Here is a 27,899-nt window from a genome sequence, read left to right as displayed (position 1 = left end):
AGATTTATGAAAAGGGAAAGTCAGCCTTTGTTCTTGAGTAGGGATGTGGCTTCTCCCAAAACTAATTTATAAATGACTGAGTAAAATACCAGGAAACTTTTATTGAGCTATCAAAGCCAGGAGGGCTAGTCTTATTACCTCATTAAACCATTTTTATAAAATTTCTACAGTTAGAAAATGTGAGACACTGTCATCTAATAAACAAAGACAAGGATAATGGAATGGAGATCCACAAATGATTTACAAACAGATGGAAATTTACTATATGGTGAAGGTGTTATCTTTAAGCACTGGCATCTAAATGGGCTCTTAATTAATGCAATGGTGTTGGACACTGGGTAGGCCTTTCGGCAAAAAGATAGCATTAGATCCATTCCTCAAACTCCCTTCACAAAATAAACACCAATTTTAAAGGAAAAGAACAAAAGAAAACATAAAAGCATTCTTTTCCATGCTGGGTATACAGTAGAAACGGAGGCTTGATATTCTATACCATGTCAAAGCAAAAATTAAATGCGTGGCCAAAAAACAAGTGATAATTAATTTTTAAAATGTATGTGTCTAAGAGAAAAACGTCCTTTACCCCAGAAGCATTAGCTTAGATTGACTGCAAAAGGGATATTACCTGACTTAAACAAGGCACTCTGAAGTTTCATAGAAAAGGAGCATGGTTGAGAGACCCTGTCTGAGAGGGCAGGGGCTCCGCCCGGGGTCAATGTTGGCTCCCCGTTTACCTTCTTCAGCTTCTTGTGGGCTCCACTGGGGTTTCCCTGTGCCAGGTCTGCTCTGCCCAGAAGCCGGTATGTCTCTGCCACCTTGGGACTGAAATCACCAAATGCTCCCACCTTGGCTTCCAGGGATTCTTTCTGGACCAAGGTTGCTCTCTGAGAAAGAGACAAGAGGCTGATGGGTTAAAAAAAAACAAAAAGCCCAAAGTTTAATTAAGATCAGTATCTCCTAAGGAAATCAGGTAAGTGATGTTCATTCTCACGTTTGGGGCCTGGCAGGTCTCATGAGCTGGGGATACTCTCCTTTGGTTAAACAAGAGACAAGAAGCAATGTGTTTTGGAGAGAAGGTGTAAAGTATGAAAAGAGAATGATGTTAAGGACCAAAAAAAAAATCCCACCTTGGCTGTTGCAGAAATCCAATTCAGTTGGGCACTAGGAACTAAAGCTAACATGTTTTGGCCAGGCATGATGGCTCACATTTATAACCCTAGCTACTCAGAAGATGCAGAATCAGGAGGATTATGGTTTGAGGCCAGCCCAGGTAAAAAAGTTAGCAAGACCTCATTTCAATTAATAAACAGGGTATGGTAGTTCATATCTGCAGTGCCAGCTACATGAAAGGCCATAGGTAGGAAGATCGCAGTCTAGGCAGGCCCTGGCAAACAAACAAAAACAAAGCAGCAGCAACAATAACAACAGCCCAACAACTTTACCTGAAAAACAAGTAAAGCAAAAACCACCACAAAAACAGGAATGGGACACCGCTCAAAATGGTAGAACACCTGCCTAGTGAGCATGAGGTCTGCTGTTCAAACCTCAGTGCCCGGGGGTGGCGGGGAGGGGGGAAGCTAACAAGTATATGTGAAGTTCATGTATCAGATAGGTTCTACTGGATGTGTGTAATCACATTCAATTCTTAGTCTTTAGATGAGCACAGTTTTAATCCTCTCGGGATAGAGGAGGAAACAGGGGCAGGGTGCGGGAGGAGAGGTAGACAGCGCGGGTCACTGTGCGGTGAGGGTCTGTTTACCCAGTCATCGTAACACCTTGCAGGTCCACACTGCTGTCTTTCTCTCTCTGTGCAGGCTGATGTTCTTACATAGTAAAGAATAAACAGAAACAGAAACAACCTTCTATGCTCCAGGGTTTTCTCTTCTCACAGAAAGTAGTGTAGGAAACCAAAAGTAAACATTCTGACATGATGTGACATTTTGTTTGGTTTTTAACCAGCTTATTTATACCAACTTGGAATTTCAATATGAGTTGGTCAGAAAACAGTATTTCCTGCAGTATTGATTTCTTCAGTCACTGGGAGACCCTGGGGGAGCCCTGTTAAAGCATGTCCATTTCCTACATGTTCTGAAATCCTTCCAGAGTTTTCCACATAAAAGCTCAATTCAAGTTGCATAATGTGAAGGCTGATTTCCAACAGCCAAATAAAGCCAGACAGCACAACCCTAAGGGTGGCCCACAGACAGGGAGTGCCGGGATGGGCTTTGCTAGCAGGACTTAGGGGCAGGAGCTGCATATGGGGGGGTGGGGGAGAGGACAGAGGCAGGGTGGATCAGAGAAAATGAGGCCTGGGAAACAGCAGCCAGGAATCCGGAGACAAATAACTGTATTAATGAGTAGCTGCATCAAAAGCACAAGTACTATTTTCTTTAGGCCTTACACTCCCTCAGAAGCTTAAGCTGCAGTGTTTAGTAAGAAAAAAAGAGAAAGAGAGAAAGAGAGAGAGAAAGAAAGAAAGAGAGAGAGAAAGAAAGAGAGAGAAAGAAAGAAAAGAAAGACAGAGAGAGAGAAAGAAAAGAAAGGAAAGAAGGAAGGAAGGAAGGAAGGAAGGAAGGGCTTGTTCTTTGAGATAGGGTCTCACTAACTTGTTTTGATCCCAGCTGGCCTGGAGCTGCAGCCCTCCCATCCACCTCTGCCTCCTGCACAGGTGGGCAGATGTGCTTTATGATTAGGCAAGGTCAACCATGGAAAAAGCCACTAAGAGACAGGAACTCCTAAAGTAGCCCAAGTGAGAGAGGATGTCTGATGGGAGGGGAGATGGATTCTAGATAAACTTTAGAGGGGGAAAAAATGACTGAGGAGCCTCTTCTGACCTGAGTCCTCACAAGACTTCCAGACATTGGACTTGGGCTGGGAACAAAAGACCTCTACAAGGCCCCTCTCTCCTATTGTGACTGTGGTTCTTCTTCGGCCTGAGGACCACAGATACACTAAAAGCCTGTACACTAACAGGAGTGAGGGGGTAAAGGGTGAGGAACGAGCTCTGGGGAGGAGGTCGGCAGACAGCAAAGGCAAACCCTTGTTCGCGTCCAAGATTTGCCCTACTAGACTGAAAGAGTTGAACTACACTTTGAGGCATGCCGGCAGCCAATGGACTTTGTTGGGAACAAGTTCCCAAGGGTTTAATTGCCAATGACCACGAACCCTGCCATGTCAGGCAGGCCTGTCTAGATCACTGAAAGACAGTGAGTGGGCTCTACTGTGTCGCTTTCATTAGCTATGCAAATTCCACTGATTACTCAAAAGGAGCCGAGAGAATGAGAAAACTCACTGCCACCCTCTTATTCCAGCCCAAACCTCAGGCTTAGAGAAACAAGCTTCGGTCCACTAGTTTCTCGAGGTTTCCAGATACAACATCTATATTCTTATCTAGGGCACCTAGGAATGATTTATCTGTGTCCCTAGAGGCCAAGACATGTCCTGTGGATAGAGTGTGCATAATGGATGCTTGCAGCGTGAAGAGGTAGCCCTTCGGGTATCTGCTGGGCTAACTTGTGAATAAACCAGGCAGTTGTGATGGAAATCATTTACCTCTTCTTGTCCAATACTTTGTAGAAAATGGCAAAATTCATCTTGAATGGAAAGGAACTTGGCTCTCCCTTTCCCTTCGCAGTCCTTAAGATGACCCATACTCTCTTGAAAATACTTCTCAGCCACCTCTGCAGAAAAGCATCAAAACAACGATTTTGAAAACTGCTCACAGACTTGAAAGGGAAATGGAATAAATAGGCTTCTTAGCAGCGATAAACCATTTGAAAATAATAAGTACTGCACAAGAGGAAAACAGTTAAAGAGACTGCCCTTCGTCCATTAATCCACCTGTTTTATCAGAAAAGATTTAGGTCTCAGAAGGATACAGCAAACTACTTCTTTTAACTTTCAGCCACTGTAGCTTTCCTGCTGATGTAGAAAGCAAAGTCAATGCAAAAAGGAAAAAGTAGGAAGTGGCTCAGTGTTAGAGCATTAGCTTTGAGCCAAAGAGCTCAGGGATAGTGCCCAGGCTCTGAGTTCAAGCCCCTTGACCCACAAAAAAAGAAAGAGAGAGAGAGGAGGAAGAGGGAGAGGGAGAGGGAGAGGGAGGAAAGAAGGGAAGAAGGAAGGAAGGAAGGAAGGAAGGAGGGAAGGAAAAGTACTCACCAAACTTTTTATAATGATCCATCCTAATTCTTCCTATAACCTCCATCCCTCCTCACTGACATTGGAACACTAGGAACCCTTTTTTCTATGTGTGGCAGCATTATGGCTTGAACTCAGGACCTGGGTGCTATCTGTTAGCTTTTATTGTTCAAGTCTGGTGCTCTACTATCTGAGCTATACCTCCACTCCCAGCACCCAACCTGGTCATTTCCCTGCCTATAAATTCAAAATCAATTTTTTTATTTTATCTAGAATCCAGAACAGCTTCTTTATGGAAAGACCCCTACTTATTTCTCCCAACCTAGCCCTCAAGTTAACTCTGACAATCCACACAGGTAATCTTTAAGCCTTGTTAACATAGCAAGGAGTCATTTTCCAATAAACAGGTGTGTTTTGTCAGTTGTGGGGCTTGAACTCAGGGCTGGGCTATCACTCTATCATCTTAACCACAGCACCACTTCTGGTTTGCTCATGGATTTTCCTGCCTAAGCTGGCTTCAAACCATGATTCTCAGATCTCCTGAGTAGCTAGGATTATAAGCATGAGCCATCTGCACCCAGCTCAGTAGGGATGTTTACTCTCCTGGGGGAGGAGGGGACCTGAGGTCCGTCTCGGAATCAGCATTTCCGGAAGAACAGGAAGCCATAACCCTCCAGGACAGGACGCCACCTCCCATCATGTCTCTGCATCCTGTAGCTGGGTGTGGCGGTCACAAAGAGCCAGCAGTTTTGGTGTTCTTGTACACAGCCATCCCTAGCTTTAAAAAGCACTTCTAGAATCCTCTGCAACCTGACGCCCCAGAGGCCCGGGCAAAAGATGAAGTCATTTTCTAAAACATAGGAACATGACTTAGCTTGTAAATCTGAACCCTGGGGGCAGAGGTGTTCCAAGACCATGTATCTTCCCAACAGGGCGTTCAGGTTGCTTTTGAGTTCCAGTGGGGGTGGGGAGAATGGGTGGCTCCGTGGGTCGGGGAAGTTCACTGTCTCTGCAGACGGCTGTGTCTGGGATCTACTGGAAGCCACGTCCTTCCCAGATAGACTTTGCACGGAGATGCCCATGCTAAAGAAAACAAAGCTTCCTACAAAGCATAGAGGAATGAAGGGCGCAGGACCACCCACAGGGGGTCTGAAGACTTTTCATTAAAATGAACTCTGCTCACTTTCCTGAGGCAGTGGGCAGAACAGGCCAGGGACAGCTTTCATTAAGAGAGAGGCCTCAGCTGCCAGGTGACAATGATCTTTTTGTAACAGAAGATCGTCTTTATACTAATAACGGCAAAGGCTTGAAGGCCTTAGGAAACTGAAAATGGAGTCTGGAATCCTGGCCCTGGCATTCACTCCCCGCCCCCTCCACACAGCCTCAGAGGGGAAGGGGAGGAAGGCAGCGAGGTAGACGTCCAGGTGGGAAGGTGAGGGACACCAACTATGGTCGCCACCCCCCACCAGGTACCATGTTGCCTGCCAGGAGCCTGCAGGATTGGGTACCTGTGCCAGGACACCCAGGTACCAAGGAGCCCTGGTGAGGGGGATGAGGGGTTAGGGCGAGGGTGTGGCCCACACAGGGCCCGCTGAGAAGACAGGTCACAGAGGAAGAGCTGAGACAGGATTGTGGAAGACAGAAGGAGATGCCTAGCTTTCCATACCTCCACTTTTCACACTGATCCATAACATGTGGGGTGGGCACTGGGGAGAGCCATAGATCTGAGCACTGAGACTTACGTGGCAGGGGCCGGGAATGAAGTTGGTCAGGGACCCCTGCCCCCCTACCCTCCAGCTCTACCTGCTCTCCCTGGACAGGGCAGAATTCCCCAGCCTGCTGGAGACCTGGCTGCCCGTGGGGCCACTTCCAAACAAGGCCACCTGCACTCAGCAAGGCTCTGCTGCCCCAGAGCCTTACACAGACCGTTTCATCTTAATATCCTTTAGGACAAGCATTATAAACACAAAGCCAAGGCCCTGGACACTTTGCAGGGTCAGGAGAGCTGCGAATACCAAGTTTGTGCTGCTCTGGGCGTCTGGCCAGGCTCAGGTTAGTGACATTCCAGGAGTCTGAGTGGGGAAGCTGGAGCGCTCACGGGCCTCCTGGGATCCGGAGACTTCTAGGGCAGTTTTGCCTGCAGGAAGAATGCAGGGGCGGCCCAGGACACTGGGGTACACCCCAGCTCTGAGCCTCAGCGCCCGCTTCGGCCCAGCAGTGCTCTGTGTGCATTAGGACCTTGCCCACCTGTGCTGTTTTCATGAAAGTCCTCCTGCTCCAAAAGCAAATCCCAGCATCCTTGGGCTCAGCACAGAGAGGTAGGGGAGGGTAGTAACCCCCCCGCCGCCCCCACTTCCAGAGGGAAGCCATTCCTCTCTCAAGGCTCTGCCCAGCCTCTCAGAGGTAGGAGCTGGGGCAGATACTGGGGCTCAACGTGCTAGCCTGACTCCTGCTTCTTGAACCACTTCCAGACACTGATTACTGGTACACTGATTTACTGCTTTTACTGTGAAAAGAACTATTTTATTGGCCATCTTAGCGTACACCCTTGGTCTTCTTTGTGAGCTGCCCATGGCTTCTGAATTTTACAACCCTCCCAACCACGTTACTGGCATGTGTGTTTCCTGACAGCAGAGGCTCGTGGAATATTCTGACCCTGGGGTGATGGAACACAGAACTCCCAAAGTTTTTCCTAGTACTCAGGGGTGAGGAGAAGAATCCACCGGGTGCTGATGGCTCACCCCTGTCCTCCCAGCTATTCAGGAGGCTGCGATCTGAGGACGGTGGTTCAAAGCCAGCCTAGGCAGGAAAGTCCATGAGATTCTTGTTTCCAATGAACCACCAGAAAAACAGAAGCGGCGCTGTGCTAGCCTTGAGCAAAAGAACGCCCAGGCCCTGAGTTCAATCCCGGTGACCACCAACACCATCACCACCACCACCAACAAAAACAACCTATGAGTCAGGAGTGGCAACTTTCTTTGGGAACCCTGGAGCCATGGCAGTTCACCCTCGTAAAGAAAAAAGAAAAATCTCTGCCCTGAGAAAGAGAGCAAGCTGGAGTCAGGGCCGTCCATCGCTCTACGACAATCTTTAAAAATAGTTGCCTTTGAAAGTGGAGCTCAGCCTGGGAGCCAGCTGGGGTTGGCAGGCGCTGGATGGCCTGTGGAACTGAAGAGGAGTCAGAGGGTGGAACGCAAAGGACTCTGGGAGGTAGCAGGGCAGCACAGCCTCCGCTGGAAGGAGCAAAGGAGGCCTCAAAGGGCCTGACCCAGCCCGTTCACCGTCCCCCACCCGGGAGGGGGAAAAGACTGGGTTCTTACCATGGTACTCAGGCTTCCCAGAAGCGACAGCAGCCCGGGCCACGAAGTGTGCAGATTCTGAGGCTTGCTCTTGGGAAGGTGTTTTACTCTGGACGATGACATGCGCCTGTCGCCGCAGAAAGAAGAAACTATTTGTTTACATGCTTGGCAGCCGCTGCCAGGAACCCATCGTCCTCTCAGTGATCTGCAGAGAGCCAAGGAACTGTCCGGAAATGGAAGAATTGATCGACGGGGGAAGCACAGCGGGCTCTGGTGGATGAGTGGATCTTAAAAGCATTGAGTGATGAGAGAATGCTTGGACGCTCAACCCACCTGGCTTGCTGGTGGCCGGACCTACCGCTAAGGACAACGTCTAAGGTCAGGATCATCTGAGTCAACCTGAGGACCTTGATGCTTCAAGAAGTAAAAAAGTAGTAGCGAGGCACAGTGGCTCATTCCTGTAATCCCAGCCACTTGGGAAGCTGAGATCTAAGGCTCACAGTTTGACACCAGCCTGGGTAGATAAATACAAGACTTAGTACCACTTAACCACCCCCAAAAGCTGGAAATGGAGGTGTGGCTCAAGTGGCAGAGCACCAGCCATAAGTGGAAGAAGCCAAGTGAGACCAAAAGGCTCTGGGTTCAAGTCCCATTGCTGGCACATACACAAAAATGGGACAATATTGTACAGAGAAAATGGGCAACCTAACACTGCCTATTGGCACAGAAAGGTCCTACACACAGGTGCAGGCAACCATACCTCACACCTACAGACCCATTTGCCTGGCCAACGGAGCTGTCTTAGCATGAAAAACATATCAGTTATTGAAAGCTTTGCGGTCAGCTGAAGTTTTAGAGAGTTCATCTCACTCAGTGGCTGGCCATAGTGGCGCATGCCTGTCATCCCTAGCAATGGAGGAAGCTCAGATGGGAGAATCACAACCCAAGCTGGCCAGGGCATGGAGAGAGTTCCTACCTAGAAAATAACCCACAGGAAAAGGAACTGGAGGCCTGGCTCAAGCGGCAGAGCTCCTGGCTGGGAAGGGGGGGGGCCCTGAGTTCCACCCTCAGTGCCATCAACCTCCCCCCTCTCTTTTCCTGATTTTATATTCGATTGTTTCTACACAATTTTAGAATTCTAAGAAAGTCAATAGGTACGTGTCTACCAAAATTATTTTCAAGTGAATACTTTTCACTTTGAGAATATGTAAGTTGCTTTGTTTCTGCCTTCGAGACAGAAAGCAAGGTTTTCCAATAACCAGAAATGCTCGTGATACGAAGGAAGTGTGTCCCAGAGGCTTGAGGCAAATCCGAATTTATCACAGAATTTCCGTAACCTCAGCATTTTCCTGTGTGAGATGCTAATATTGTATAAGCAAACATTTATTATTCATTATTCACTTCAGAAATTCGATGCCTGATCTGGTTTATTATTTGATGTCCATGTAACTTTTAAAAATTGTTTGTCGGAGGGCAGGGTGGGGAGGACATGTCTGAAATGTGCCGAATTAGCATCTCATTTAGTCAGTAAAATTCCATTCCATTCAGCTTGTTCATTCATTCCTATTTGATTCAATGTTTTCATTTTAAGTGTTTTCTACATGCCAGATACTGTCCTAACACTAGGAATTCACACACACACACACACACACACAAACAAGAAACTCCATCAAAGTGTTATTTGAGAATGGTAAGAATGGGAAACCTTCTAAGTACCCATCAGCAGAAAAGAATATATGTGGATCACTCAGACAATGAATGAGCACTGTCTCTCTCTCTCTCTTTTCCTCTATATGTGTGTATGTGTACATATATACATATATATGTATATATATACATATATATATATACACACACACATACATATGTCCACTATTCTGGTGGATGCTGGTGCTCACACTTGTAATCCTAGCTCCTCAGAAGGTTGACATCTGGGGATTATGTTTTGAAGGCAGGATACTCCTATCTCTAGTTGAACACCAAAAAGCTGGAAGTGGCTCAAGTGGTAGAGAGCCAGCCTTGAATGAAAAAGCTAAAGGATAACACCCAGGCCTTGAGTTCAAGCCCTAGGACTGGCATAAAAACAAAAACCCCAAACTTTCTGCCCATGGGGTAGACTGACTCGGAGGAGAGTTGAGAGCAATGGATACCAAATAATTTCTGAGAGCTTCAGAGCGACCCCGCAGAGGGAGAGAGGAGAAGTGTGGGGTGGGGAGGTGGGGGGAGCAAGCGGGTAGAGTTCAAGTTTAAGTTCAAGTAGATGGAGTCTGGGTTCAAGTTCCTGCCTTCAGCCAACAGAAGCTCCAGCCCATGTGTCATGTGACGCGTGAGCTTGCTGGGTTTGTTTTACAACTGACTTGATGAGCTGCAGAGTGTTCCCTCCTGGCCATGCCACCATCACCAGCTTTGGGCTGATAACTCTTATGCAAGACAGGATCCTGTTACAGTCCAACGTGGGCACTTCCTTTTCTCTCCATCTGCCCAGTAGGAAGTGCTTTCCCGGGGGCGGGGGCAGCTGAGGGCCTTGGCTAGGAGAGAGGTAGAGCTGGGAATCCCTGAGGGATTAGATGACTGGGAAGTCACTTCGGGCAGAGGGCACCGTGGTCCTGGATGGGGCTTCGTTTCTTTTAATAGAGCAAAGTCCGCGGTGACAACTTCTCCAGATGTCAATTCTAGCTGGGCAGAGAAAGCCTTGTTCTTTATAAGGCCTACCATCAAAACACATGCGTCAGGGACTTCTATTTCTTTTTTCCTCTTGTCACGGCACGTATGAGTTTTCTTAAAGCTGGGCTGGATTTTTAAATGCATACACTTTAAAAAAATTATCTTTTGATGGGAAAGAAGAAACACTGGAATTGTATGTTTTACCCTCTTGTCCGCTGTTCCTGGTCTGATTCCTTAGAGCTAATTGGGATGAGCAGTTCAGTCTCTGTCTCTGGTTATGTGAGACTCTTTCTGTTATCTCTATCCTTTGTCTCCATCACCCTTTCCCCGTCTCTATCTTTGTGTCTGTTTATCACTCTTTATCTGTTTCTCTCTGTCTCTGTCTCTGTCTCTATCACACACACACACACACACACACAGCACACACACACACACACACACACACACACACAAACACAGGCCCTATCTCCTTCTCAGCTCTATTTTGCATGACCTGCTCTGGCCTCCAGCACAATGGATGCACAGTTATGTTGCATTTCTTTAATAATGATGGAGGTTGAGGATTGTTCTACATGGTTATTAGGTATTCCTTTCCTCTCCTCTCCTGTACAGTGTTTGTTCTTGTCTCTAGAGCAACTTACTAGCATTTTCTTTTCTGTCTAGCTTTAAAAGGACTCTTTCTAGATTTCCCTCATGTTTGGTGTTGAAGAACAGTCTTTCATTCTCACGCTCACTGATCAGCTTCTTTCTCCTCTTCATCCTGTCTTCTGCTCTAACTTCCTCTGTACAGTGAGGACTAGGTGACTTGTGGCTCATTTCCCTCTGTTTTTTTTTTTTTTAAGTCTTGATGGTGTGTGTGTCTAAGGGCTAGCATTCTACCATGTAAGTCACAATTCTGCTTCCAGGTTTTGTTGTTAATTGTTGTTGTTTTTGGTGGTTTATTGGAAATGAGAGTTCATAGACTTTCCTGCTTCCAACCATGATCCTCAGATCTTAGTCTACTGAAAAGCCAGAATTACAGGTATGAGCCACTGGTGCCGGGCCTGATTTTCTTTTTTTAGGAAAAATCATTTTTATAAAAAGTAGTTGGTATTTTTAAAAAGTCATCTTTATCTGTGACACCTAGATTTATGTCCTTCTTAGAAAAACTGTATAATGAATAAAATCATAGTTGCAGCTTTTTAAATTTTAAACAAAAGGGGCTGGTTTTGTTTGTTTGTTTGTTTTTTTACAATTAAAATAGCATAAGTCTAGTTGTTCACGGAGAGGAATTACATGTTGTAGAAAATGCACTGCCAGTCAGAAGCACTACTATTTGCCAAGAGCCACAAGTGAGCACCAAGCATGTGCTGACTGAGGCCAGCAACGTGCCCAGGACTGGGACCCAAATTTAGTTTTGCTGACCCTAAAGTCCTAGGCAGAGAAACTGATCAATTGAATGATTCTGTGACACTTTGCAAATGAAAATTTCCTAAGTGAGGGCACTACTGAGAGACAGAGCTGCCTTAAAAAATTTTTAAAGAGAGACATTCACTTTAGGTGTCTGGATGCTAGAACAGCAATCCAAGCTAGTTCTGAGTTAATTTATACCCCTTAGAAACACACACCCTAAACACAGCCTCACTCACACAAATGAGATCTTGTGATTTTTTTTTTTCTTTTGGATGGGAGAATAAGGCCTTATTGCCAAAGTCTGCCACGGAGAAGTTGCAGGAACAATGCCATTTGCCGAGCGTCCTTGCGGTCCCCTGCTGCAGAGGAATGGATGGCTGGTTGGCTGGGCTGATGATGGCTCTTTCATTACATCCTGGGCCAGCGGCCTTCCTCCTGCGGTGGCCCTGCGGGACTTGGTTTCCTTTTCTCCATTTTAATGGGTTAGCTTCTGAAGTACTGTGGAACTTTTTACATGTTACGGGAAATGAAAGGTCTTTTTCTCTCTGGGGGTTTCTCTCACTCTAAAGGAATGAAGAATGAGAAAGAACTGGGAGCACAACAAAACCTTTGTGTGTGTGCTAAATAAATGGCTTTTAGACATGGGCTCCTTTGGAGAGCTGTGGCGCTCTGTACCTCTCTGCATCCTAGGTGAGTCAATCTCCTCAAAAAGATAATCATAAGGGGGAAGCATTGATAAATGTTTAATCACCACTGTTAACAAAAGCAGTTTACACTGGCAGCAGGCTTTGTAGTTCACAAAGCACTTACCATTTTGAAACTTTGAGAAGTTCTGATAAGTGCATAGAGTGTAATTTTTTTTCTTTTCTTTTTTTTTGGAGGGGGCACTAAATGACTTGCCTGGAATCAAATGAAGGGCTGACTTCTAATCCAATGTTGTTTTTCACTTTGTTAATCCATCTCCTTAATAATGGTCTGCAACTATTTGTTTCAAATACTCTCTAGTCTTTATTAACTTCATGAATAAATTTTAATAAAAGAGCTCTTGTCAAATTTTACAACTACAAAAATGAGTGAATTCCTTTGTAACCAAAGTACAAGGAAATCCTTCTAATTCAGACTCAAAATTCAAACACAATAGAAGATTGAAAATTTGAACACATTAAGAAAATTGCATTGCAAAAAATAGCACTAATAAACAAGCTCAGCAAGGTTGCAGGGTATGAAATGAACATTAAAAAAAATCATTTGTTTCCTAAATACTAGCAATGAAAAATATCAGAAAAAGGAAGTTAGGAAAACACTTCCACTTATAATAGCATCAAAAGAAGAAATACTTAAGAATGATTTTTACCAAACCAGTGCAAAACTTAAAACCTAAAAGCTGAAAAACATAGTTGACAGAAATAATAGAAGATTTAAATAAACGAAGTATCCCATGTTCATGGATTGAAAGAGTAGAAATTGTTACAACTTCTCCCAACTTGAAATACAAATTCAATGCAATGCCTATCAAAATCTCAGCTGTTTTCTGTTTGTTTGTTTGTTTGGTGTAGGGGGTGGGTGGAGGAGGTAGAAATTGACAAGTTGATCCTTGATGTGAATGACAATGTAAGGGATTCTGAATAATCAAAATGATCTTGAAAAAGAGAACCAAGTGAGAGGATTCATAGTGACTGATTTCAAAACCATAGTTGAGATAATGGACACTCACAGAGGGGCTGAGGTACAGATCAACAAAATGGAACTGAGAGCCCTTACATTCCTGGTCAGTTGATTTTTTTTTTTTTTTTTTTGGCAAAGGTGGTTAAAGGTAATGGCTGTAAAAGTTTTAAACAAAACAAATATAAGACTACTTAACTACTCCTTTAAAAGAATAAATTTTATGGCATATGTGGTCTCAATTAAAACTCAGAAAAATGAAAAAAAAATAACAAATAGAAACTGGAGTGCAAAATATTTGCAAAGTACATCACAGATAAAGGGCAGTATGTGTAAGAATTTTAAAAAGAAAACTGTGTAGCAGTTAAGGAAAACTAGACCAAAGTCCTGTTTTAAAATTGGCCATTGATATGAATAATGCCCAAAAGACAATTCAGCAAAAATATTAAAGTGACTTAAGCATGTGAAAAGAAATTCAACTCCATTAAAAAAATAGAAATACAAATGAGACTCATACAGAGATGTTATTTCCCACCCTTCAGAATGAAACTAACTGAAAAGCTTTACAAGGCTGTGGGCAGGTGGCTCACCCACGCACTACTCGTGCAGTTAAGAGGCACGTGCCCAGTGGAAAGGTGTGGAATCAGAACAATTAGCAACAAGCAAAAATAGTGTAGCTGGGCCCCGGTGGCTCATGCCTCTAATCCTAGCTTCTCAGGAGGCTGAGACCTGAGGATCCTGGTTCAAGGCCAGCCCAAGAAGGAAAGTCCGTCAGACTCTGATCTCCTATTAACCACCAGAAAACTGGAAGTGGTGTTATGGCTCAAAGTGGTAGAGTGCTAGCCATGAGCACAAAAGCTCAGGGACAGCACCTAGGCCAAATTCAAGCCCCACAACCTACCAAAAAAAAATTAAAAATACTAGTGTAGCTAGACACTGGTGTTTTGTGCTTGTAATTTTATCTACTCAGAGGGCTGAGATCTGAGGATTGTGGTCCAAAGCAAGCTAGGGCAGGAAAATTCATGAGACTTTTTTTTTTCTTGTTTCCATATCTTGGAGTTTATTTCACTTAACATCATCTTATAGGGTCATCTGTACATAGCTATTGAGCTATTGTGATCCTTCATGAGACTTTTATCTCCAAAAGCCTTAAGTAGAGCTTGGCTCAAGAGGTAGAGTGTTAGCCTTGGGCAAAAAAAACCTCAGGGACAGAGCTTAGGCCCTGAGTTCAAGTCTCAGAACTGGCATACACACACACACACACACACACACACACACCCCTTAGTGAGTCTGACAATAATATAAAACCACAAAACAACTTTCCTTGCTAATTATGAGTCCCTTCCCTCAGGTCCTTGCCAATCTCCACATGTTAATCAATTCTGCCTCTAGTATTTCTCTTCAATGTATCTCATGTCTTCAGCCAGTATCCATACTGCTCAGAGTCACTCTGCTTTTCCTCCACAGCCTGGACTGGTCCCTCCCTCTTCTTCTCTTGCCACAACCACCCCCATCCTCTACCTATCACACTAAAGAATCTTAATTAAAGAAATACTAGTTTTGAATCCAGGTTGTGTCGTTTATTAGCTATGCCCTCCTGGGCATATCGCCCAACCTTTCTAATTCTTGCCTTCCTTATCTATAAGCTGGAAATAATGTGTTAGAGAGTGTTAATAGTGATTACAAGAGATGATCCAGATAGAGTGAGCCAACAGGGCTCTCTAACACTCTGTGTGTGGCAGTATAAACGATTGGAGTAATTAAAAGCGACATGGCAAAAGTGTATTCTTAGTGACATATCATCATATCTTGAAATAACAGGAATGGGCTAATCGATCCTTTAAATTCTCAAGGAAACATTAAAGTGCTTTTAGTGGATGACATGATACTAAGACATCAATCAAACTCATTGTGACGGTTAATTTTATGTGTCAACTTGCTCAACTTTGGTGCCCAGTTGTCTGGTTCAATACCAGATAACTCATGCTGTGTGTGTGTGTGCCTGTGTGTGTGTGTAGGTGTGTAGGTAATGCTATGACTCTAAGTGAAGGCATCCACTTTCCATCCAATAAGTCCACTCACCTAGTCCATCAATGACCTAAGGCACAAAACCGCTGATATTGCTAGGCTAGTCTATCCCTGGACTCCAGGCTTGTCAATCCCCAACGCACATGAACCCATTTCTCCTCCTCTCTGCTCTTCTCTGCTCCTCTCCTCTCTCCCTCCCTCCTTTCCTCTCTCCTCCTTTCTCTTCTCTTGTCCTCTTCTCTCCTCTGAGAGAGAGATTGAGAGAGAGAGAGAGAGAGAGAGAGAGAGAGAGAGAGTGTATCTATTAGTTATCTATCTATCTATTAGTTATTATCCCTGGAGATGTTTGAATGACTCACCAAGAAATCTTACAATTACAGAAAATAGTACAGGACAAAGAAACCTCATCTGGGAAATACTGCTTAAGCCATGTATATATAATGAGCAAAGCCATTCTTAGGGAGCCTCAGGCTCTGCAGAATGTACAGTCACTAGCCAAGGCTGAAGGCCCTGTACTTACTGCCTAGCTATTGACTGAGCATCTATTCTAGGCCAAGTATTGTACTAATCTGGAGCCAACCACATAGCCACTTCCAGTGCTTCTGCGCCCTTGCACTGATGAAAAGCATCAGGTCTAGTGTCCCATGTGCCACCCCTTACCTGTAAGAGACGTGTGATGGCTTCGTCGTGGAACCCCAGGGCCTGCTCGGTGCCTGCCAGTTCCCTCAGTATGGGTACACACTCGATACTCTTGTCTCCTTTGTTGCTCACAGTATATTCCAGAGCCTCTTTGTAGTGGGGCAAAGCTTCTTTTAATTTCTTCTGACATTGATATACCCTAAAAAAAAATCAAGTGATTTTTAAATGATTTTTTATTAACATACACAGGAGTTGTACAAGGAACACCCAGTGTACATCACCGAGCAACCCTTCTTCATCACACTCCCTTGCCCCCATCCCCCTTCTTAAAACCTTCTTAAAACCATCTGGGCACTGGTGGCTCATACTTGCAATCCAAGCTACTCAGGGGACTGAGGTCTACGGATCACAGTTCAAAGCCAGCCTAGGCAGAAAAGTCCATGAGACTCTTATCTCCAATAAACTACTCAGAAAAAGTGGTGTTGTGGCTCAAGTGGTAGAGCACTAGCCTTGAGTAAAAGCAGCTCAGGGACAGTGCCTGTGCTCTGCGTTCAAGTCCCAGGACTGGTACAACAACAACAACAACAAGAATCTATCTCATTAGCTCTAATTCTAGCAAAAGGATCATTTAAAAATCATTAACATAGGACGGTCTGAAAATATAGGCAGCCTGGTAGTGAGGGTGGGACTCCCTGATTCATTGGCTTGACAGCTAAGCCTTTCCTCTAGGTGGTAGCAGGGCACTGCTCAGGAGGATGAACTTGGGAACCACGGGAAGGTTCCAGTGCTGGCTTCTGCGCTTGCTCAATGTAGCAACCGCTCAAGCAATAGTGATCTCACCTAAATGTCGAGGATGCTAACAGTGCCCGCTTTGCTGGGGCTATTAGAAAGAACAAGTTTGTTGGCATTCACAAAAACATCCAATACAGTATCTGACACAAAGCAAGTGCTAGGTAGGGGATGGTTTATAAATATATAAAATGTTTTGCAAAACACAAGGAATGTTTGAGATGCTAACCTTGGATGTAGTGAGAAATCACAGAAATTTCCAGTAATATTAAGGAGGTTGAAGTACTCTCATCAACTAACTGCTGGAGGAACTATCATCTTGGGCATAAACTTCTCAAAATCAAAATCATACATATACACGCATACAATTCTGCTCATGTCGCTTCTAGGGATTTATCTTGATAACATACTCAGGCAGGGAAATTGGAAACATAAGAGAATGTCTAGCTTAGCGCTCTTTACAATAATGGAAAAGCGCCTGTCACAATTTCCTGTGAAGTTATACATCACAGTGGCTCTTCCTATATCAACCAACAATGTATCTACTTTTTCCTGTTCTTTAGTAAAAGGGTGAGTTATAAAGATATCTTGTGTGTCATCTCATGCATGTCGATATTTTATAACTAATTTTCACGGACACCTGCACTCAGACATGTCAAAAAAAAATCTCTTACATGTTAGCAGTAGTCATCTAATAAGCAGGTGGATTGGCATCTGAACTTTCCTGGCTTATGCTTTTCTAAGTTTCCTTGTTTCTATGAAACTATATTATTATTATGTCAGAAAAAAATATACTAATTTAAGCGTAATAAGGTAGCAGCGGGAAAATGTTCTTGTGGCACCCTAGAGAAGAAATCCTCAAAGAATCCTCCCCCTGCCCCACAGGTAGATAGAAACAGAAAGGAGAGAGTAGTACTCTCCCAAACGTTATATATGAGAAAATGGAAACAGACAGGCATTCACAAAAACATCCAATACAGTATCTGACACAAAGCAAGTGCTAGGTAGGGGATGGTTTATAAATATATAAAATGTTTTGCAAAACACAAGGAATGTTTGAGATGCTAACCTTGGATGTAGTGAGAAATCACAGAAATTTCCAGTAATATTTGTGAGGACTATTAGAAACTTCTGTGTGGAAAACTTTCCTGTACAAAATATCAAATGCAATTTTAATCCCTCCTATGTTTCCTCCATAGCTATTTTTCAGGTAGGATCTTGTGGTTTACCCCAGGCCATCCTGAAGTGCAGTTCCTACTGATACATCCCATGTAGCTGGGTTGACTGATGTGTACCCCCTTGGCCAGCCTTCTAGTTGATATGGGGGCCTCCTTAACTTTCTGCCTGAGCTGTCCTTGAATTATGAAAAAAAGTTGTTGATCTCTTGTTTAGAATCTAGGGAAAGTCACATAATTTCCAAATGACTTTAGACATTTTCCCACTGAATTGAGCTTGGTGAATTTAGACAATACCACCAATATTTGAGCGAAGGAAAAAAAGTCTTCATCATTTTTCCCTTTAATGCTCATAAATGACGCAACGCCAGAAGAGCAAGAATATATCCTTTGTCTCCAAGGCTGCCTGCAAAAGTCACAGATGAGGAATAAAGCAAATAGAAAGACTAGGATGATTTCTTTTGGGAAACTGTCTGGGAAGAAAGCCAAAAATCAAAACCTAGTGTCCAGGCTGATACATAGCAATAAAGAATACAATGACATGCACCCATTGGAAAGGTACAATTGCACAAAAACACTCAATTGCAAACACTGAATCAGTGTAACAATTTCCACAATGGGAGGGAAACAAACAGGACTGGGGAGAGTGCCACTTCAGATTCCCACTGGTATGAAATCCGTTTTGTGAGTTAGTTTGGTGATGTGTACATGAGAAATTGCACAGCAGTATCTGTATATGTGGGTGGGGGTGTTACTGGGGTTTGAACTCAAGGCCTCTACCCTTTGATCCAAAGACTCAGATCTTTTTGGCTTCAGTTATTTTTCAGAGCGGGCCTTGCTTTTTTTTTCCTCCCTGGGGGGTAGTCTTAGGCCATGTTCCTTCCACCTATTCCTCATATGTAGTAGGACTTGCGTCACACACTGCCACTCTTGACTTGTTTGTTGAGATGGGGTCTTGCCACACTTTTTTTGGGTGGGGGGGGAACTGACTCTGAACTACAATCTTCTCCAGCTCTTAAGTAGCTGGGATGACACACCTGTGACAACATGCCTGGAACAGTATCCACATCTTTTCATATGCCTCTAGTATCTTATTAAAAAGCTGGATGAGTACACCAAGCTGTTGTTTAGAATGAAGCCCACTCTACACGCCCCCCCCCCCCCACATACACACTACTGTCTGTGAATACAGGATCTGGACACTAACTCAGCCAGAAAGGGAAGCTATCCAGCTAATATGCTCCACAATGAGCCTTCAGGAACTCACTGAGAACACTCTGCTCGCATAAAAGGGCAAAACAGAAAACACAATTTACCTTCATTTCACAATATATTTAATCAAAAAGGAATAGAGAGACCGATAGTACTACATTGAGAAATAACTAAATTACAGTCTTACCTCCATCTCCCGCTCACTTAAAGCATCAAGTCAATTTCCAGTAATCCTGTCTGTTTCCATTTTCTCATATATAACGTTTGGGAGAGTACTACTCTCTCCTTTCTGTTTCTATCTACCTGTGGGGCAGGGGGAGGATTCTTTGAGGATTTCTTCTCTAGGGTGCCCATAATAATATGTCCAGTAGCTTTAGGACCCACACTAGACAGAAGCAAAAACAGGGGCATTTGAATGGCAGAATGTGGCAGTCTGGTCATTTGAAAGCTGTGCACATTTCAGTGATGGCCATGTTCTATTGAATGAAAATGTATCCACAGCAATTGCAGGGAGTCTATGTGGACATCTCATCTCAGACGAATTCCTGAGGTCTACCTCTAGTATTACTATGGGACCAGAGTGTTTCCTCTTTAAACATGCTAGAATTTGGGCAACAATGTGGTGCACTGGTGAACCAGGGTCTGTAGGCAGGCCACTGGGGATTGGAATCTGATGAGAAACCCATCCCCAAAGAGGACACGTGGAGGCTTTAGAGCTTTCCAGAGTCAACGTGAGAAAAGATGTATGTGTGCGTTTCTCTACATACAAGGCAAGGTTCTGCTGCGGAGTGCATTGTGAGAATTCCATTCTGCAGTGGTGGTTGGCAGCCGCCCGGACACTAGAGACTGCTAGATAAGGCTTTGCTCTGTACTTCCCTGCTGTGTGCCCCTTCTTCCAGCCTCAGTTCTTTCATTTGAAAATGGGAAGGGGTTTCTCCACCTCACAGGGACAATGGGGCTAAAATGATGAAGGAGGCAAAGCACTGGACAAGAACCTGCACAGAGGGGGTTCAACAGCTGGCAGCTTCTCCCTTCCACCCTCCTCCCACCTTCCCCCTCTCCCTCCTTCTTTCCTTTCTTCCCTTTCTTCCTCCCTTCCTCCTTCCTTTTCTCCCTCCCTCCTTTTCTTCCTTCCTTCCCTTTCTTCCTCCCTCCTTCCTTCCTTTTCTCCCTCCCTCCTTTCCTTTTCTTCCTTTTCACATCCCTCCCTCCAACTCTCTCTCATTTTTTCCACACGTTCCTCATTCTCTCCCTCTCTTTCCCTTCTCTTCCTGTAGTTCTGAGGTTCTATCTGGTGTCTCTTTAAATCTTCCCAAAAGTCCTCTGAGGTCCTGTTATTTGGACATTAGCAGGGAAAGACAGCGAAGCTGACTGAAAGCAGGGAACCCGCCCCAAGTCCCACTGGGTGAGTCTGAAGAAATAGTGACTCGAACCCAGGCTTCTGGATTCCAAAGACCACAAGGCTGTACCACGGCACAGTGGTGAGAAAAGTTCCCCAGGTGGTCTGTTGATGCTCTGGGAAATGGTGTTTGCTTCGTTCTGGGCTAGTCTAGCACAGCGGTGCCAGTCAAGTACTCACTGGGAGAAGTTGTGGAAGACTTCAAAGGCACAGAGAAAGCAGGGGGACAAGTCACGTGCTCTGGAGCAGCAATTCCCAGTACCCTGTCACCATGATGACATACAGGAAGGTCTGTGTGTGTGTGTGTGTGGTGTACGTGTGCAATGGCGTATGCCTATATGTATTAAGGCAACTCTGTCCCTGGAGATCTCTATCAGTAACTAGAGCAGAATATACCTATGGCCACTGGGCGGGGGGGGGGGGGGGAGAGGGGGACATCTGCCTGTTTTTGAGGTTAACTTTTAACAGATTTAAAGATGTATAGACAAAATGTAACACCAGCACTCATGATTTGAATCCACGGTCCAAAGGTAGCAAATCCTGCCAGTGCAGGAGCACTGGGGTGGAGGGGAGGATGTGGAGGGAAGATGCCTAACACGGGGATGGAAGCACCGCCCCTCCCCCCATCCCTGAGTATGAGTCAGCCCTGCAGCCTTGTCTGAGGGACAGGAGGAAAGGCACCAGCCGGCCTTGATAGGCACCATAAAAGGAGAAGCTGATGGAGGTGAAAGTGGGTACACAAAAAGCTATCCTTCTAAAAAGGACATAAATCCTACCAGCGCTGTCTGAGAAATTTCCCTGGCCTTCTACTGCCAAGACCTGGCTGGAGAAAAGTGTCACTACAGTAATGTACAAAACCTAAGCTTTGCTTCTTTCTAAAGGAGATCAGCTTGGGCAGATTTCAGTGGGCAAAGTAATCAGATGAAATGTGATGTAGTTTAAATGTGAATGTCCCACTGGGATGTCAGGGTGAACAATCAGAATGGGGAGGAAAAAAAAAAAAAAAGAACTGGCAATGTCTGAAACAACTTTGTGAGACACAAAAGTAACTTTGTACAACAAGCTCCCAAGATGGACTTCAACGCCAGCTGGGTTTTCAGTACAGACATGTTCAAGGGCTGCCATCTGCAGGCGAGATTCAGTACTGCTTGTTTGGAAAGCCAGATCCCTGTTTTGTAGCGACACTGCTGAACATGAAGAATGAAGGCATTTGTCAAGTCTCTACCAGATGCAACAAATACCAGATCATGGGCCTCTGATCTGTGTGTTTCCTGCCTAGTTCTGAGCAGGAAGAAGATCTGGATGGGGAAGGTGTGTGACTCTCCAGATCATCAACAACCCTCTTGCTCTCCCAGTCATAAAAGTGGAACCAATCCCTGGATTCTTTGGGGTCTGGTTTCTTTCATTGAACACACGGTTTGTGAGAAGTACCCACCAACCCAAGGATTTTAAGCAAGGAGTGGTTTGACCATTTTCTTTTCATGTATGGATCACAATCTTATCTATTCTGCTTTGGATGAACCTTTGAGCTGGTTTGAATTCCTGGCTATTGCAAATAATGTACCATAAGTGTGTGTCCCATAAGTGGAGTGTATTCATTTTTGAGATAAGTGTCTCAGTAATTTTACCTAGGTTGTCTGTGGACTCACAAACCCCCTGACTCTACTTCCCAAGTAGCTGGGATATATATACAATTATAATAGTTATACATAATATATAAATATAATATATGTAATATATAAATACAATTATGCATAATTATGTACCTATATATTATACATTTATATATTATATATTTATAAATGTAAATATATATTAAATGTCTTCTTCATCTCTGTACTTTCTTATGGTACAAAACACATAGTGATTTATAAAACAGGACAAGGTGGTACCAGGAGGGAGGCAAAGTGTGTTAACAAAGGTAAACTGGATTCTTCTGGCTTGGCTAAGGACAACCAAGTGAGGTCATCTGGGATTCTCGGTCTCTTCCAGAACGAGATTTTCTCCACCCTCTTTCCCCTACTTTCTTTCCTTCAAAGGAGCTCACTCTGCCACCCAGTGTTCGGGAGAATCAGGGAAGGACCGGCCTCTGGATGGGATAAGGGTAGAAACTACTGGGTACTCGTTGCTTTCCCTTAGGAGCCTGTGGAGAGGTCCCAGAGGGGAGCACAGCTACTTCTGTGCCCTTGGCTGGAGGACAGTCCTCCTATAAGGGGGAGCAGCTTCAGGAGTGGGGAGCAGCTTCAGGAGTAGGGAGCAGGCAGATCAGTGGAATCAGCCCCCAGGAGCAACGGGGTGACAGGTGTCATGACCAGGTCACAGGGCCTAGTTGCCTCCTCGGGGTGTCACCTGATGATGAAACGTGCTGTCACCCTCAGCCCGGTCTGTGTGGCAAATGAAGAAGAAAGGCCAATCTTCTTATCGTAGACCAGGATGTGACTTTTCTTTGTGGCCCTCATCAGAAAAATCTATCTACTCAAGCTCCATCTTCTACAGGAGCAGTGAAGCGGGGGGAGGAAGGAGAAGACAAAGGACAGGATGATGGGAAGGCAGGTGGGAGGGAGATCAGGTAGAAAAGAAAAGTCGAGGGGATAATGTAAATAAAGGGCCCAGGTTGGATAGGAGTGCTCTGGACAACCTTTGCCACTGGGGTTCATCTTGGTGCTGGGGCTGCTTTGATATAACTGTGTTCCTCTCCTTCCTGGACTAGAAACTGTGGACAGTGCCCCATGAAGACGAACCATCTATCTGAAGACAGATTCCCCTGGCTAAGAACCCTCAGTCAGTCACCACACACACCAAGTTCTTATCTTGAAACTTACTGTGCAAATGAAAATTTGATCCGTGCTTGGATTTCTGTCCACTCTTCCTTTATAATCTTTCCACACTGGAGGAGCTCCTTGGAAATATTGTCTGCTTTTGTCAGATTCTCTGAGGCTTCCTTATATCTGGATTGTGTTCAGGAAACTTTTCACTCGGTTCTAGATTTCTAGGACTTGGAGATTATGGAATTCATCTGGCTCTTACACTGCCTATCATTCTCCAAGTCATCTAGCAACTTTTTAGTTGGCCTTACGGATTAGATATTAAGTATTATGTGAGCAGTATATCTAATAGTGCAGATTAGAGGCAAAGGATACTTTTGAAGAGAGAGTAAGGCTTTCCCCAGGGTGCAGAAGAGCTCTATAGAACACTTGAAAATGTCCGTGTTGTCTTTATAGGGAGACACAATGGAGCTGACCAGGATTTCCTTGGCTTTTTCTGCATGTTGTTTTGCTTGCAGTGAGAATCCTACAAAGAAAGAGAAGTCTCAGTTTCTCTCCAACCTCAGCATGACAGAAACATCTTCTTCATGGCCAGGGAATCTGACAAGCTCCCCACGTATGATCCAGTGACACACGATATATCTGGGCAGCAGGAAAGAGCATCATGATTGTACCAACCAACAAAATGCAGTCATCCCAGTTTGCCTAGCCAGAGAGGAAATGATACTGTTTTCTCCCTCCTGAAACCATCTCTCTTCTTGTTTCTCTTGAGGAAAACAGGGGATCCTTGCCCACTGCACATCTAATCCAGGTGATTTGGATTAGACCCAAGTTAGCCTACTTAGAATGTACTGAAATTCTGGGATGTTTAGCAGGGCATTCTTTGTCTCCTGGGAATTTCTGGAGCGGCTGGCATCACTGTTGCTGCCAGGTGTACAAAGCCTGACTAAGGATGGAGCCAAGAAAACAGATCCAAGTGATGAGAAAAGCGAGAAACTGAAACCTGGTCATATTGTTCAAATATTAGCCATAGCTAAGGAATAAGCAAGTTTAACCCTTGGACATTTAAATATGAGCCAACGTGTTTTTAGTTCTTCTAACTTGTGTTAGTCTTTTTACTTGACTGTTTGTTACTTATAGTCAAACAACTCTTCTTCATCAAGAATGATATTCTATTCTAAGCTGCTCTCCCTTGTCTTGGGTTCTTTTATAATACCTTTCATAAGCTCACAGATGAACTATCTCCTAAGGATCTTAATTTTAAGATAATAAACAGGGCTGGGAACATGGCTTAGTGGTAGAGTGCTTGCCTAGCATGCATGAATCCATGGTTCCATTCCTCAGTACCACATAAACAGAAAAAGCCAGAAGTGGCACTATGATTCAAGTGGTACAGTGCTAGCCTTGAGCAAAAGAAGCTCAGGGACAGAGCCCAGGCCCTGAGTTCAAGCCCCAGGACCGGCAAAAAAAAAAATAAAAAAGATAATAAACAAACACTTAGACGGTTACAATCTTTCTTCCTTCTCCCTCTCCTCTGTGATGTATCTTGCTGGCTTATCACCATTTGGAAAGAAGACTATCCTACATCCTGACCCTTCTAGCTGAGTGTGAAGCAAACTTGGGGGGTGAACAACAGAAGCCAACCCACTGATCTTGCAGGATCTGAGATGAGCTCACCTTTCAGCTGGAGGTAACCCTCAGCCAGATTAACGTGTGCGTCTGCTAGTTTCCAATGTGAGTCACCATAGCAAATTCTGGTCAATGCGAGGCAACGTACAAGCTCCTGGATCGCCTGTTTGTACTGTCAGAGGAGAAAGTGAAGTTACCTACGATCCCACAGCCAAAACATTTAAGAATCACAAAGCATGAAACAAAATCTAACTGTATATCTGTCCATTCTCTTAAATGCGGGGTCCTAGCTAGGTGATTGTGGCTCACGCTTGGAATCCTAGCTACTCAGAAGGCTGAGATCTGAGGATCCCAGTTTAAAGACAGCCCAAGCAGGGAAGTCCATGAACCAGTGAACCAGCAAAGAGTTAGAAGTGGAGCTGTGGCTCAAGTGGTAGAGTGCCAGCCTTGAGTAAAAAAGCTAGGTCCTGAGTTCAAGCCCCAGCACTATCACACACACACACACACAATAAAAATAAATGTTGCCAACTGGTGAATAAGTTTCCTGTAAGTCTGAAACTATTTTAAAATAAAAACTTGCAAAAAAAGTGGATATTTAAAAAACATCTACTTTTCACCACGTGAAAGTTTCAAGAGCCCTCGGATACTTCACATGCAAGGCCTCAATGAACTGATCATTTTGCGGACTACATTTCATTTTAACCCACAGCTCCCTCTTTCACTTCAAGCATAGCACCTCCTGCATACCTACCTTGTAGATTATAATTACATGTACCCTTCCCTCTCTCGAGGACCCTTCCCTCAGCTCCTCCATGCTGGTCCTTTTCCTCCTTAGTCCTCAGCTCACTTGTACTTACTGTGGGTGTGTCCACTGCTGGGCATGGCTTGGTTGGGCCACACTTATTTGGGTTATAGTAAGTTCTTTCACACACATGTTTCTTCCTATGTCACTCCTGAGATTAGGAGTGTAACCTCAAAACCATCCTTCTCTTGGCTGTACCTGAGAGCCTGTCTCCCAGGGCACAGGTCTACAAGGGGAAGACTCCTTACCTGGTGATTGCTGAAGTAGGACCTCACCCTCTCCTCACACAGGTGGAGCTTCTCTCTGGGAGGCTGGAATAGCGCGGTCTGGGGCAGCTTGTTAGGAGACTTCTTTCTAGAGGTGATGCTGACAGCAGCCACTACTTCATCTAGATGGCTGGAAACGTGGGTGTCTTGCGATTCCTGCATCTTCTCACTTGCATTGTCCTCTGATTGTTAAACACAGAAGGGAAAGGTGTTAAAAGATTGTTTCTGGGGCTGGGAATGTGGCTTAATGGTAGAGTGCTTACCTAGCATGCATGAAGTCCTGAGTTCAATAGCTCAGTACTGCATAAACAGAAAAAGCCAGAAGGGGCGCTGTGGCTCAAGTGGTAGAGCACTAGCCTTGAGCAAAAGAAGCTCAGGGACAGTGCCCAGGCTCTCTGAGTTCAAGCCCCAGAATTGGCAATAAATAAATGTTTCAACTGCTACTTTTCAGGATTCACTTTTTTTTCCTTTAGAATTGAGGTTAGAATCTAGGAAAATTTTAATGCTGTACCTATGACTTCTTTAAAAGAGTTTTGGCTTATTTTCAGTTTTAGCTAAACCAAACAGTCTTGGTTAAAAGAATGAACATCTATCTATCTATCTATCTATCTATCTATCTATCTATCTATCTATCTATCTATCTATCTATCTCTCACTTATATTTGCTGAGCCCAAGTAAGCCTAATGAATTCCTATGGGAATTCCTCAACTAATCTAGAGTCAGAAAATAAATGTTAACCCTTTACTTCTGGCTAAATGGAATAGTTGGAGTGATGTATGGAGTAAAAATCACCACGCACGTGTGCACGTGCGTGCGCACACACACACACACACACACACACACAACAGCAAACTAGGAAGGCACTCTATAGCTCAGTTATGCCTCCACTACTTCAGAATAACATCTTTCTAAAGATAATAACTTTTTCCTCTTTAAATTATGCATAATTCTATTGATTGAGACAAGCTTTTAAAAAAAGCAAAATCAAGGCAGACTGTAGGAAGGGATCAGCAGCATAGGGAGAAAGAGGGAGTACTGAGGGATGATGATCAAAGGATATAACAAACACACATATGTTAATGTATTCATAAAAAGAATTTTGTGATATAAAAATAATCAATGTGTGTTGCATCCTGCAGCACAAAAGCCTACTCTTCAGTTCATTTACTTTGAGGTACATGCCTATCATCCACCACTTTCCTTTGTTTTTGTAACAGGCATAGCTAGAGTTTAAAATCTCATTAGAAATCAGTGTGGGTGGCTCCCTACATCATCCTCTTCCTGCCTGCCCTGGGTTGGCTTCCCAGGCCTCTCTTAATTTGCACCCACAACTGCCAGTCAGACTTATCCAATCAATTAATGTTCCTTCTGTCAGACCTATCTAGTAGAATGCTGAAACACATGATAGGCCCCAGATCAGAGGAAGAGGAAGAATACGGGGTTTGAGTCTTGCAGGTCTAAGAGGTGTTGTTAAAAGCATTTAGTCTCTTTGGAACCATTTACCTTCAGATACCAAGGGTCTACTGGATTAATCTTTGGAACCATTTACCTTCAGATACCAAGGGTCTACTGGATTAATGAACATGTGTTCATCACGATATGTATAGAAACAACATCTGAGACACTCAAATGCCTACTGATGAGAAAAACTTTCCCAACTTGATGAAAATCTCATGAGAAGACCTAAAGCTAACATCCATACTAAGTTGTGAACATATGAATGCCCTTGTCTCTGGATAGGAAATAAGGCAAGGATAGTTTCTCCCACCAAACTATATTCAAGAGCATAAAGAATATTCTAGCCAGGATAACAGAGGAAGAAAAAGAAAGAAAGGCATGCAGAACAGAAAGGAAGAAAGAAAACTTCATCATCAGATGACATGATCGTGTAGGTGGAATCCAGGAAAAGTGAATAAATGAAGTTCCTTCTAGAGCTACTAAACAAGTTCAGGAGGGTTATAGGATACAGAATAAGTCAACAAAAATCTCTTCCCTTCTTTTCCAAGTTAAGGCTTTGCTGTATACCACAGGTCAACATCA

General features: G+C 44.2%; 1 protein-coding gene across 4 annotated transcripts in view; it reads right to left on the bottom strand.

Moving 5' to 3' along the window:
* Positions 1–27,899, bottom strand: part of Ttc23 (tetratricopeptide repeat domain 23) — a 47,270-nt gene that overhangs the window by 14,648 nt on the left and 4,723 nt on the right. For all 4 annotated transcript variants that reach the window (XM_042698595.1, XM_042698596.1, XM_042698598.1 and 1 more), the window contains exons 2-9: positions 25,841–26,040; positions 24,839–24,962; positions 23,537–23,687; positions 23,219–23,344; positions 15,843–16,020; positions 7,458–7,563; positions 3,553–3,680; positions 735–884 (exon numbers count right to left, since the gene is read on the bottom strand). In XM_042698595.1, coding sequence (XP_042554529.1) covers positions 735–884; positions 3,553–3,680; positions 7,458–7,563; positions 15,843–16,020; positions 23,219–23,344; positions 23,537–23,687; positions 24,839–24,962; positions 25,841–26,040 — 1,163 coding nt within the window. The remainder of the gene's footprint in view (positions 1–734; positions 885–3,552; positions 3,681–7,457; positions 7,564–15,842; positions 16,021–23,218; positions 23,345–23,536; positions 23,688–24,838; positions 24,963–25,840; positions 26,041–27,899) is intronic.

This window comes from Dipodomys spectabilis, unplaced genomic scaffold (genome assembly GCF_019054845.1).
Source record: "Dipodomys spectabilis isolate Male_0828 unplaced genomic scaffold, ASM1905484v1 ptg000233l, whole genome shotgun sequence".
NCBI lineage: Eukaryota > Metazoa > Chordata > Mammalia > Rodentia > Heteromyidae > Dipodomys > Dipodomys spectabilis.
This window is presented reverse-complemented; position numbering and strand designations above follow the sequence as displayed.